The sequence below is a fragment of the Lissotriton vulgaris genome, chromosome 7, assembly GCF_964263255.1.
Source record: "Lissotriton vulgaris chromosome 7, aLisVul1.2, whole genome shotgun sequence".
Taxonomy (NCBI): Eukaryota; Metazoa; Chordata; class Amphibia; order Caudata; family Salamandridae; genus Lissotriton; species Lissotriton vulgaris.
In genome coordinates, this window is record NC_141695.1 from 943787402 (window position 1) to 943801324 (window position 13923).

The following is a 13923-nucleotide window of genomic DNA, read 5'->3' on the forward strand; positions in this document are numbered from 1 at the left end:
TACAGCGCTCGCAAAACAGGGAAACGCGGAATCCAGAACTGCACAAACCAAGGTAGGGAAAGGAAAGCCAAGCGTCGCCATTTCCTCTCAGGAGGCTTAAGAACCTCCTTCCTATCAGTTGACCAATCGCCAGGAAGTATGGGACCGCACACTTTCCAACCCCCTTACTGACGCATTATGGTCCTGGTAGTGCTTTTGGGATACGAGGTCTAACACCCTGTTTCCCTTTTTAGGTATCGGCTAGTGTAGGCTGCGCATGCTCAGTCTCGCTGGTGAGATCTTGTGTCTCAGAGTAGCGAGGCTTAAACCCGCCCCTCTTCTCCATTGGCTGGCTCCCTAAATGGCGGCCAGCCATTGGAGAAGAGGTTCCTGTAACGTCATTTTTTTAATCTAAGGCCCATCCGTTTTGGATTGAGGGGCGTGTTTTTTGCTGTGCTTTCTCTCCGTGACGTCTTCAGTCACTCAACAAAAAATACGCCTCCCAGTCTGAAAAGGACGGGGCTCCTCGCGGGGTGTCTGCCTGGTAGGTGCATGTAAACACCCAGAGTTGTTTATGCTTTTTCAGTCTGCAAGTGACTCGAATACTCCCTGAAGCCGCGAATTGTGGCACTGTATTCTAACCGTATGTTGATCACGGAGTCAGGGGCTTAGCTATCAAAGTTACCTCCGGTGTAGTGTAACCGACGCCCGTGGGAGTGAGCGGGTCCCCATAACTGTGTTTTTTGTGTGTGGGCTTTTTAAACATATAAACTAGGATTTTTGGGACCTGATGCCCGTGCATGCGATAATGCATGTTGGGGTGGAGGGGGGTATGAAATTGCACGGTGGCCACTGGGAACGGTCGAGGAACGAGGTTAGTTTGATCGGTGCGAAACTAAGTGGTGGTTCGCCAACACCTGGTGTTCTCTACCCCTTTCTGGTGCAGAGAAGCCCGCTCCTGGTTCACTAGCGCTAAAGAAAACAAAAGCTTGCCCGGAGCAGGCAGAGGGGAAAAGCCAAGCCTCGGGCCAAAGAAAATAATCATCTCTGGGGGAGGGGCGGGCCCGGGTCTGGAGAAGGATTCTGCTCAGTGGGCAAGGAGTGGAGTCCGCTAGGAAGGAGGGGGAGGGCGGACTTTGTGGACCACGAACGGGGGAACAGTCATTACCCCTGCCATAGGTGGGGGAGAGGAGGCGGTGCCAGCGACCCTTGATGTGCCAGGGGGCGTGGGCTGTCCTGGGGCCCAGGAACGAACAACTAGCGCCTGGATTGATGAGAGGGGGGGCGAGAGCCTTCAGCGACCCCAGAATGAGTAGTGTTTTCTTTGGGGTGCTTCAGGTGATCCGACGAGGGCTGGCGCCGGGAGGGGGGGTGCGCCTGCAGGGGGGTGGGGCGACTTGTCTTTGCGAGGAGAAAAAGGGGTGCGCGTCAGGGCATCAACGTTTCTTGTGTGTATTCCTGTAGCCTCCTCGCCGTCCTATAAAGGCTTCCTGTAAGCTCTCAACCTCTCCCGACTTGTTTCAAGTTTTTTCCATGCCTGGTGTTGACAGCAGGCAGGGAGTCAGGAATGTGATGGTGTGTTTGTGACTGTTCTGTTAGAGGGCGGTGTGTGAGAAGAGGTGGGTCAGGAAAGGGTGTTTTTGTGCTCATGAGTGACGTGTGTACGATGGGTGCAAGGAGTAACTATTGGGACGATGGGACAACGTGTGTTTTGAGAGGGGTTAGTAGAGGTTGTACGCCGAAGAGAAATTGTGTGGATCATAACTGTAACTTTCCCTTTCCTGCACCTCTGTGACCTGCTCCAAACCCAGCACTAACGAAAACTACACAATAATATCACTCCTGGTCTCCTGCCCTGAAGTCACATTACTCCTGCCCTGAAGTCGCATTACTCCCGTTCCCCTTCACTTCTGGTCACTTCTCTTGCACTGAAATAACATAACTCAAGGTCCCCTCCTTCCCCAACTCCTGTGCAAATGTAATTTGACCCAGGCACTGTGTACACTTTAGCAGAGTCGCGATCACTCTATATATCATACAATTATTTCATGTAATCCGCACCTGTAATGTCTTTTTCCATGTATTTAAGCTGCAAATGGCGCCATCTTCTGCAAAAAAAGTAAACCACACCTGTCTGTCTCTGCACCTGGCACCATGTGATTTAGACTGGTATCCCCTGCACGAATGTAACCTGGGCCCGCGTTAATGTAACCTAGATTTGGCTCCATCTTCCTCGCGAATGTAACCTATACCTGGTTGATTTTTTTCACTCCTGTAACCTACACCCGCTTCATGTAATGCACTCCTCTTTCTGTCTCCTGCTCTGACCAGACCCTCTCCTGGCTACGAGGAAACGCAGTGGTGATGGGTGGAATGACTGCAAACAGTTTCAACGCTGCCAGTGACTTGGGTTGTATTTGAGGCCATCAGTTTACTCCCCCCTGCGGCACAACAGAGACTGTCTATATGCAAAGCCGCCTTCGTTTGGCGCCAGTAGAGCGGTCCAGCCCAAACTGCCAAGCCAGGCCCCCTCCGAATGGGAACACAAACGTCAGCCATTTTCGCGCACTTAGAAGCCCAGGGCTGTTCTTTGCAGGGGGCGCAGCGCAATGGCTCGGAGCTTTGTGCCGGGTGGTGCTCGGCGCTGCAGCCTGTGGCTGGCGTCATTTTGGAGTGGTTCTTAGGGCTGTGGGGTTGTTGGGTGCTCCTGCGTTCTCGCCGTGGTGTATTTGCTGGAGAGCCTCCCTGTTTACAAGCCGGCCAGCGTTGCGGTACCACTGGGTTCCCCCCCCCCCCCTCTTTGGTGCCAATGCACTTCCAGGCTACCCTTCCTGCTTCGGCCCCGCCCACCCTCCTCCCACTTCTCTATAGGGATTAGGGAGTTGGAAGACCCGGTCCAGGATTCCCGCCTCACCCCTTGGAACTACTGAGGGCACCGGGAGTGTATTTTGGGCCGGCCTTATTCCCGGGTCACGCTGCTAACTCGGGAGGAGCGGAGGCACTCACGATGGTGGCTGCCCTATGGGGCACTTGCCCTGTGGACCTGTTCCCTCTATCGCTCGAGTGTACTCTCTGCCCCGGGCACTCTCTATGGCGGACGCTGTTCTCGGTGTTGTCACCCGTGGCCGCCTTCTTCCCTCTTCTACTTTCTCCTCTCCCTTTCCTTTCCAGCTCTCCTGTACCTCCTTTCCCTGTCCTTCTCACCCCGCCCCCTCCCTCTTCCTTTCCTGGCCGCTCCCTTTTCCTTACTCTTACCCTCCTTCTGCCCGCCTTTACTGCCCCCTTCCGCCGCCTGGTCCCCGTCTTCTTGCTCTACTTTTCCTTTCATGCATCTCCCTACTCTTCACTTATTTTCCTCCATCTCCCCACACCCTCTTCCTCTCTGAGCTCTGGGCGCCCCCTCTCTGCCCTCCCCGCCCCTCCTCCTCCTGGATGTGGTGCTGTACTTTTCAGGGTGGGGTCATCTCTGCGCAGCTGTGAGTCAGGCGGGTGGGGCTGGGCTCACTTCCCTCGCACACCTCACTTCCCTCTCTCCTCCCCCTGCTCTCGGCTCTCCCTCCCTGCCTCTCTTGGGCTCTCCCTCCGGTCGGTGCCTCCTGCCTCCAGACGCTGCTCCCCGGGACCCTCAGGTGAGCCTGGCCTCCGTCCCCCTACCAGCATCCCCCTGGGGGGGCGTCACTTCCGGCCACAGTGGGAGAGTACCTGGGTGGGATTGGAACTCGGGGTGGGTGTGTCATGGGGGCCTCCGGCCTCCGTCACTGCTCTTCCGTGTCTGGTGATTTTGAGGTGGTGGTAGTGATCTGTGTGTGTGTGTGTGGCTCTGTCTGTGCGTGTGTGGCTCTGTCTGTGTGCGTGTGTGGCTTTGTCTGTGGCTCTGTCTGTGTGTGGCTCTGTCTGTGTGTGTGTGTCTCTGTCTTTGTGTGTGTGTGTATGTGGCTGTCTGCGTGTGTGTGCGTGTGGTGGGCTCTGTGTGTGTGTGTGGCTCTGTCTGTGTGTGTGTGTGGCTCTGTCTGTGTGTGTGTGTGGCTCTGTGTGTGGCTCTGTGTGTGTGTGGGTGGGTGCGTGTGGCTCTGTGTGTGTGTGTGTAGGTGCAAATGCAATAGGTCACGGATTTGCGAGAGATTAAGCTATTGGCATTGTAAATGACAATGCCATTTATTCATATGTTTTAAAAACAAAAATAATGTCATGAGCAATGCCAATAGCTCTAACTTTAACAAAGACGAGACCATTGCATTGTAAATGCTTGTTTTATGTGCAACCCCAGTTTTATATATTAATAGCCATGGAGCAGAAGGCTAGTAGAACAAAAGTATTGTTTTCCAACAACTGAAGGTACACGAGAATTGTTTTGGCATTCTGTTTCCCATCCCTTTGTACAACATTGCAGTTCTTCTAATTATCATGGGTCACAGGGTTATGGAATGTAATAAAATATCTACTTATCCATGGGGGAAGTTGCTGCATAAATCTACTTGTCATGTAACGACATCCACTCTTCCCTTTTGTGCCATGTATTGCAAATTCTGGCAGCAATCTCATTATATAAGAGTTCTGATATAGCCTTGCTGATTAAGACAGGGCTCATGTCATAGTAGGGTGTGAATACTAGCAATCCCCTTATGTTGCCTCATTTCTTAAGATCTTCATACTGGGGCTGAAGGTAGTGGTAAGCAATAGTTCCAGTGTTTGAATGCCATTTCGAATCTGTGCAAACCTACTACCTTGTGTGCTTTAAGGGTTTTCACCAACTCTTCTCTAATCTTTTCCCACACTGAGAAAGGTTGGAAATTTACTCCGGACAATGGCAGACATTCTAGGAGTACAATTTCTTGGCCTACATCTGTGTAAATTCTTGTGAATTCATGAAAGCTGTATACCTGCACTTAACGCAAAGACATATACCATCGGTGCACTTTGAGACTTTCTTTAATAATTGGGCCCCTAATTAGGTCTTGCGTTAACCATGACCTTTTGTGTTGATTGAATCGGTCTCTCTCTTGGTCTATCGGCTGGATTCGCTGTGTGACAGCCTCTTGCTCTTTCACAAGGATCATATTGGCACACAATGTACATTTGTTCAGTACCAGGAACTATTGTGGCAATGTGTGCTTTTTGAGACTGAAAATATTTTTGCTTTTGCCAATGTTTGTTATAATTACGAGGGCCAGCAGCTCCCACAGCAATAAAGCTTTACAAAAACAATGCCAAAACAAGGCAACCACTGACAAAACCAAAACGCTGACCACCAATTTGAGACCAATGGGTATGCTACTGCTTCTTTATTTTTATGTTTCCTATAATCTTATTGAAACTGGTTACACATATTTTCCATAATGAATATGTTTGGGGACTACTAGCATATATTACCACATTTTACTAAATGATGCTGCAGAGAAATGGTACCTAAACCTTTACAGTACTTTAGCTAAATGTTTTTTCCTACTTGTATGTTTTTTGTGAACATTTTATTTTGAAAGCAAATATTCATCCATCTTGCTTTCAAGCTTCTGCAAATATTTACATCTTATCAGAGATCATTCTGGGATCATTATGCCCAGCCTAATATTGCTAAACTTTAAAAATGTGTGTACACATTTGTATACTGGAACCAGTCAGTAGTCAGTCGAAGCTAACAACATTGACTTCTAGCGCTCAACCTAATAATAAAGGATTTGCATTAATGAACCATAAATACAAGTCAGAACAGCATTAACACATCGATACAAATATTACCTTCCTGCAAACAATGCCCTTCACAGGTCCATAATGTGTTACTGTAAACTGGCAGCCAAAGGGTTTGTGCTGTATGGGTTGGGCCTACTTGTCCCAAAGACAAAATGCACATGAAAACTTTTTGCCCTTGACCCCAAACAATGTGTCCTGGGCGTTGGGCTATAGGAATTCCACATCCCTGGGGTCATGCTAACATACATGCCTAGCACATTTATCTGCAGGACAGGGGCGTTCTCGTCCTCTGGTTATGCCACCTTACATAGCTCATTGTTTGTGTGTTTTCAACCCCCCCCCCCACCCTTCCCCACTGACTGCGTCCGACCAATGTGTCCAACAGGGCCACATATTTACATATGGTGTTCTCTGACAATTCCTTAAACGTCCCTCCTGAAGATCACTTTAAGAAAAACAAAAATACTGTTATAATCTTGCACAATATACCAGATTCCTCTCTGCTCCCTGTTTTGTCTTGCCCATTCTCTGTCTACACCCATAGAGCAGAGAAATAGAGTGTCAGCAACACATATCACTCAGTGAAAGACGAGTAGATTGTTTTTTTGTTTTTTCTTACAATTGAAATCGCTGTGTAAATTCACCACTGTTCAGTGTTCCTTGCATGCTTGTTGAAGTAGCATGTACCAAGGTACTCTGAGGTAATCGGTATGTACTGTAATACAAACTCTTATGTTTATATGATGCCTTCCACCCTTGAGGAAGCACTACAGATAATGCCACATAGAAGGAAATACATGTTGGTTGAAGCATGTAACATACCCACCATATGAACTGCATCTCAAGCAAGAACATAAATAACGTGCTACAGTGGAACTGGAATTCTGTTGTGTTCTAGTAAAAAAAAAAGACAAAAAAAGATATATTTGTATCATCATAACAGTTGTGTTTATGGGTGCTTATACTGAAATCATGACCCTAATATCTTAAAGTACTTTTGAATTGTTGCATTTCTGTTCTTCATTGCAGTGTTATATGCCTTACTTATACTAATGTTTGACTGAAGTACTTTAATCTTTCACTAGCTGCACATCCATTCCCTCCTTCCTCTCCTGTATATAGAAACAATTCAATGTGTGCTGTAGAACACAGACTTACTCTAGTACTGGTTGTAGAATTCTGCCTCTTTGCTGCCGGCTTTGAGGAAATAACTTCTAGGCCAATCCACCCTTTTTAGGTCTCGTAGCGATACAGTGCGTAAGCACTGTACTCGCCGAGATCTATTGTTACTGACTCTGCTTCCCAGGAGACAGTGCCGGCCGCGCGCATTGCCTCTTCAAGGAGGCGATTTGAGCGGGGCACGCTCGCGAACGCGCTCAGCTGCTGTCTCCTGGGAAGCTCCAAACACCATACACGCATGCGCATACACAGAGACACACACACACACACACACGAGCGCCCATGCACGCACACACCCACACATACAGAGAACCCACCCCCGCCGTTGCATACACACACGCGCGCACACACACACCCACAAGTGCACCGAGTGTCCCCCCCACCCCCCCTTACCCCCCCGGCCCACTTACCGCCACTCCGGACTTCAGCCGCCACCACTGCTCCTCTCCTGGCCAGGCACTCCGTGGGCGCGAGCTTCCAGCAGGAAACGGAAGTCCCACCCCACAGTAGTTTTCCTCACGCGCACCACACGACCAGCTGGGGAGTACAGGACCAAACACCATACACGCATGCGCATACACAGAGACACACACACACACACACACACGAGCGCCCATGCACGCACACACCCACACATACAGAGAACCCACCCCCGCCGTCGCATACACACACACACGCGCGCACACACACACCCACAAGTACACCGAGTGTCCCCCTTACCCACCCAGCCCACTTACCGCCACTCCGGACTTCAGCCGCCACCACTGCTCCTCTCCTGGCCAGGCACTCCGTGGACGCGAGCTTCCAGCAGGAAACGGAAGTCCCGCCCCACGGTAGTTTTCCTCACGCGCACCACACGACCAGCTGGGGAGTACAGGAGCAGGTTCGCTGAGATGAAGTGCTGGCTGGGCGGCCAATATCTGCTGGTGGTGAGTCATATGTTGGGAATGGATCAGAACCTCACACACTGACCGTCCCCTCCCCCCCCCCCCGCGAGCTCGGCATCTACAGGATGCCCCCCCCCCCCCAGCCTGTCCACCTCCAGCCCGGAGCCCCCTGCAGCCCCTGCTTCCGGACGCTGCAGAGCGAAGCCCCCGAAAGACGAACAAATAAACATAGGTTTCGCCGGCGGGCAGAATAATAAAGGTTTAAACTTGTTCTGAAAGCGAAGGCGCAGGGGGCAAAGGTAAAAGGCTGATAATTTGTTTTATACACAGTGTCTAAAAAGGTATATTTTACCCCTTAAAGTCTTTTAATTTCACTTCACCTCGCTCTACCTTATCCTCGCCTCTCCTGCGCTCCTCCCTCCGTCCATTTCAATCCTCTCTCCTAACCTCCCTCCTCCCCCCTCCCTTCGGCTGCTGGGACCAGTGAGCCCCTGCTCTATCTGATGAAGATGTATTTCTTATCTGTGAAATCTAATGAAGCCGGGAGATTCCTGCGTCTTTCTATTAACCTCCCTTCCCCTGTGCGTGCCCCCATACTCCAACAATGCCACCCAGTCTTTAACTGTCACATCCCCCGCTGCCACCCACCGAGGTTGCCACCCCTAATGTCTCATCGATGTCCACGTAGCCCCCTCTGAATCACTACACCCTCCCCTTCACACATCTGCAGTCCTGAAACAAAGAATGAGAGAGAGGGGCGCAGGGGAGACGAGAGAAACCGATAAAGAGAGATAGTGACGTAAACCACAGAAACACAGGCAAAGCAAACAGAGCCAGAGCCCGATAGAGATAGAAACTGAAATGACAGAGACACAGCGAAAAAGAAATATAGTCCGGTGACAGAGACAGAGTGCCAGAGCAATAAACCCAAGGAGAAACACAGAATAAAGGAGGACGCCGCCCACACGCCACAAGAAATAGCTGTGGGCAAAGCCCTGAAGAGATTCACTAGTTCATGTCCGGCATTTAGAGTTTGCAGTTCCACTGGTGTGCAAGGGAATATTGCCAAGACTTCTGTCATCAGCCCACAAAAACATTTATATTACTAATGCGAAACTACCCTAATTTACGCTTTAACAGAAAGGGTCCGACATATGCATGTTCAAGACTTCAATGGCTCAAACTTAGCTGTGAAGCAAGGGGGAGCTGTACAGGAAAGAGGCAATAATATGGCAGGCAGGTGAGTGTGGGAGGCCCAGGTGGAGTGAAACTGTAATATACCTGATATATTACAGAGCTTATACCAGCTCTCTCTTCTACTGAAAGTTAAACCTTCCAGAAAGCCACTTCAGAACTGTTGTTCAAGCCCTTGTACTCTTGCATCTGGATGGTGGTAGTGCCTTTGTAGATGGTCTTGCAGACTCCACACTAAACAAGCATTTGCAATGCAATAGGTCTTGAATTAGCAAAGTTTGAAGTTGTTGGTATTGTAAATGGCATTGTTTTTTATCTATTTGTTTTTAAAAGCGTCTGTGGTGCATTATTTAGTCTAGTTTTATGTAGCACTATGTTCCAACGTTTTAGACATCGCAGCACTAAAAGTAACATCGGTTACAAAAAACGGCACGTTGCTGTAGTAACTGGGTTTTAATAATGTAATGAATAAATGTTTGTATTGTAGAAAAAAAGGCTGCCATTGGAAATAACAATGCCTTTTATTTTTGTTTTCTTTTTAAAAACATAAATAAAAGGCATTGTAATTTACAATGCCAATAGCTTAAACTCTAGTTACTGCGAGACCTATTGCATTACAAATGGCGCACACACAGGAGCGCACATACACGCACGCACACATACAGAGACCCCCGTTGCGCACACACACACACACACACACACACACACACACACGCTCCCCCGTCACACACACGCTCGCACACACAAGCGCACCGCCCCCCGTCCCACTTACCGCCAGTCCGGTGTTCTCCGCGGGGCTCCGACCGAGGGAGAGCCCCGCGTCACTGTGAATTATGTCCGCCTTCCAGCGCGTGGAAGATCCGAGGCCGGGGCCAATGCACTCCGAGAACGAGGCTGACGTCACAGCACCCCTCCCCGCCCCCTCTTCCGCCGCCGCCGCCGGACGACGCAGACTGCCATTTGAGCCGTGAAACCCCTTGCACTGTTCCTGGTAACTCGTAATGATTTATTTATTTATTTATTTGTTTTCATTCCACACGTCTAAGTGAGATCTTGAAAACTTTCCTGTTGAAATCAGGCCCAGTTAGAATGCATCTGTACTACAAGGGGCGCGCGGCTGGTAAGTTTCGGTTTCGCTGCTTTCCGCCGCTGCTATAGATCTCTGGCTGTCTCTCGCTGTTTTTCATCTAAACCACAAACGGGATCCGCTTTTTGCTGAGTTTATTTTCTGACCCAGTCTGACGCCTACCAGCGCTTGAATCATGTCAGCCTCCAAAGCTTTTTACGCTTTTGTGTTTTGACTAGCTAGTTTGATTTGAAATGCCGCCGCTGGCTCCACAGTATAGCGACTGTGCCCCGCTGACATATCTCATGGGTGAATGGTACAGCTGAACATGGGCTTTGTCCGGCAATAGGGTGTTCTATGTTGCTTTCATTACATTTGAGCGCGATGCATTTTTGTTAAGCTTTCGTGTTTTGACTCGCTACTTTGATTTGAAATGGCGCAGCCGCCTCCGCAGTGCAGCCGCAGCGCCCTGCTTCTGCTGTCCCGCCGACGTGTCTCATGGGGGAATCTTACTATCGGTCACAGGCTTTGCCTGGCAGTAGGTTGTGACAAGCTCCTCCCCCACAATAGAATACATCATAGGAGCCCAAAATGGCAGAACCGCATAGTCCCGTCCTTACATCGCTGGCCGGACTACCCATCACCGTCTTGGCAGTAGTTTAGTTCATGCCTGCCGGTTCATATTCCTGGCAGCTGCAGCCACATCAGTCTCAGGAGCCGGCTCATCCCCCGTTACAGCAGCCACAACCCCACTCTCGGGGGCCGCAACTCTATTTCGCCAACAAGAGGGGCTCTCTGAGACCAAGGACAACAAGGCCAAGCATGAGAAAGGCAAGGGGGGCATATTGGCAAAGCATGGCACTGCAACCAAGCGGTTTCCATGTTGTTGTAAAGTACCGGAGCCTGTCCAGGGCCTTGAGCTTGCATGGTGTAGCAGCTAAAAACCTACAAATGTGCTCACTTGCTCTAACCGATGCCTACAGTTTGTTAGGGTGCCCCCACGTGGACTTTGTACTTATTGCAGCAGTTTTATCTCCTCATGCTGCCCTGTAACCCCGGTACCGCATTGGCAGTGTTGAACTCTGGCGTCTATAAGAGGGCTGCTGACAATCATAGCACGTGTTCACACTCACTGGGCTGCCTGCGTTTAGCTCTGATAGCAAGTAACCCGCAGAGTGACTGGCTTTGTTGTGGCTCGTCACCAACTCCTCCATTCCACATCTGTGAAGGCTCGCCTCCTGTCCTCACTGTCCCCAGGTTCCCAACGCAGTCATCGGTTGAAAAGACCAGTTCTGAAGATAAAGAGGCTGACTGGGAGTGCGTGAGGCGGAGGCAGAAGAGAGCTGGAGCCGGCAGGCTATCCGCGACGCTGCAGGTTGTGCTCGCTGGGTCTCTCTCGGGTTCTTTTTCCCGTCTCTCCATGGGACTTATGGACACATCGCCACAAATCCAACCTCCCGAAGCAAAGATACACAAATTGGTACCGATTCTCATTTCCTCACATACGCCCACGTAATCTCTGTTGGCTCAGGTGCGCATCTGCAAGATTTTTCCCCTCATCTGCTGTGTTGTGTGAGGGTTCTGGATTGCCACTATGTAAGTGCGTGGAATATTTACACCCATTTACACTAACAAACACATACAACTACGTACTTCACTTTCTACTCACAGAAACGCACACTTGCCCCCTCAAACAAAACACTCACACACTCTGATCACACCCTTAGTCTAATCTATGGCCACAGGCCAAGCACACTTATATACGTAGCACCACTGCCATACACACACGGACACCATCACTGCCATGCACACACGGACACCATCCCTGCCATGCACACAGGGACACCACCACTGCCATACACACAGGGAAACCACCACTGCCATGCACACACAGACACCACCACTGCCATGCACACACAGACACCACCACTGCCATACACACAGGGAAACCACCACTGCCATACACACACGGACACCACCATTGCCATACACACACATGGACACCACCTTTGCCATGTACACACAGACACCACCCCTCCCATACACACACGGACGCCACCACTGCCATGCACACACAGACACCACCACTGCCATGCACACACGGACACCACCCCTCCCATACACACACGGACGCCACCACTGCCATGCACACACAGACACCACCACTGCCATGCACACACAGACACCACCACTGCCATGCACACACGGACACCAAAAAACAAAAAATTATGCAAAGCATTGTCATTTACAATGCCAGTAACTCAAACTTAAATACTGCGAGACCTATTGCATTGCAAATGCTTGTTTGAGTTTGCAAGGTTCATAGATGCTTGTCTTGAATTGATTACATCTTTCCATCTTTGTTTACCAAAGGAGACACTAACTGGCAAATATGGAGAAGACTCCAAACTTATCTACGATCTCAAGGACCAAGGTGGAGAGCTCCTTTCTTTACGCTATGACTTGACTGTATCCTTTAACTGGTTGATATGTACATGCACTCTGCTTCCACTTTGTCACGTCATGCCTGTAATCCATATAATACATGTAAATCAGAAATACAAATTTGGATGTTAAAAGTGCTTCCATTTAAGGTAAGTTCAATTTTATTTTCAAGTAATACCCCTTAATATCACACACCTCATGTACAATATCTTCTGCTTCTAAGCATAGTGATGACAGGTGTTACTATTACCCTACTGAGTGACTAGAGAACGTTTCTATAAAAATGCAAAAGGTTTTCCTTTTCCTAGTATCAAAGGGGGCTTTGTTATCATGATTACTGTTTCCTTTTAGGGTTTGGTTCTTTAATTCTTTCACAACAGATAAACAAGTATTTTTCAGACCAGGGATGAATATAATTCATACCACTAAGACTTGTGACAAATTACCAGTTTTCCCGTTTTCGTTCTTCTTTTTTTGGGGGGGGATCTATTTAGGTTGCTCACTCTCTGTCCGAAGAATGAGTGGAGGCGAGATCACTACCTAGTGTTGGTAAAAATCCTTTCCCCAACTTTGTGTTTTTCTTCGCTGGTCCGATGTAGTGGTCACTTTAAGTGGCTCGCGCTATTCACGCGACGCATCGCGTGAATAGCTATCCTATTCATTGTAATGTTTTGAAATGTACGACCACGTGTGTGTGGTCGCGCGTCATGTTATGTTTTGATATGGCACCCTCGTGCGATGCGGTCGTTCAGCCGGTTTCCCTAACGTATGGTCAGTCTCCGTTGGGATCTACTGCTGAACGGAAGCATCGCGCATCGGGTGGAGTTTAACTTATCTTTGGAATAAACCAAATTCATCTTTCTACAATTTTTGAGTGGATTATTTATCACTTAACATTTGGCGACGATCAGGAACTAAACTCCACACCATCCCACGCATCATTTTTGTCAAGTTTTTCAAAACTCTTGACCCACCTTGTCTTGCCATCGAAGCTGCTTTTCCTTCCGATTCCTTATGCGCGACCGACTCATACTAAGCACCAGGATTGACTATTCTAATCTTTCTTCAACCATTGGCCAAAAGAGGACGTCGCTGAAGAAGACGTCAGCAAGGATTGGCTATTAAAAGCGGAAAGCCGAAAGCTGCAAGTCGTCCATATTTCCTTCCTCCACAGTGATTCGTCAGTGCTTCATCCAATCACTGTAACTCCTCAAACAACCATCGATTTTGATTCGCTCCTGCTATTTCTTTGTTTGTTTATACGGAGAGTTGAAGTGAAAGACGGCTTAACTCGAGACGGCTTAACTCGACTGAAATATGTACGGTAAAGTCAATCCTCAGCGCATTGCCTCAGCGATGCGCACACTTTTAAATTAACAGTTTAATTATTCATTTTGGTAGCGCATTGCTTCAGCGATGCGCACGCTTTAAAAGTTACCTGTTTATCTCTTGATTTTGGCGCATTGCTTCAGCGATGCGCACGCT

General features: G+C 49.1%; 1 protein-coding gene across 1 annotated transcript in view; it reads left to right on the plus strand.

Moving 5' to 3' along the window:
* Positions 1-13923, plus strand: part of LOC147702787 (histidine--tRNA ligase, cytoplasmic-like) — a 224313-nt gene that overhangs the window by 65728 nt on the left and 144662 nt on the right. Inside the window, exon 4 of the mRNA XM_086931378.1 lies at positions 12367-12462. Coding sequence (XP_086787504.1) covers positions 12367-12462 — 96 coding nt within the window. The remainder of the gene's footprint in view (positions 1-12366; positions 12463-13923) is intronic.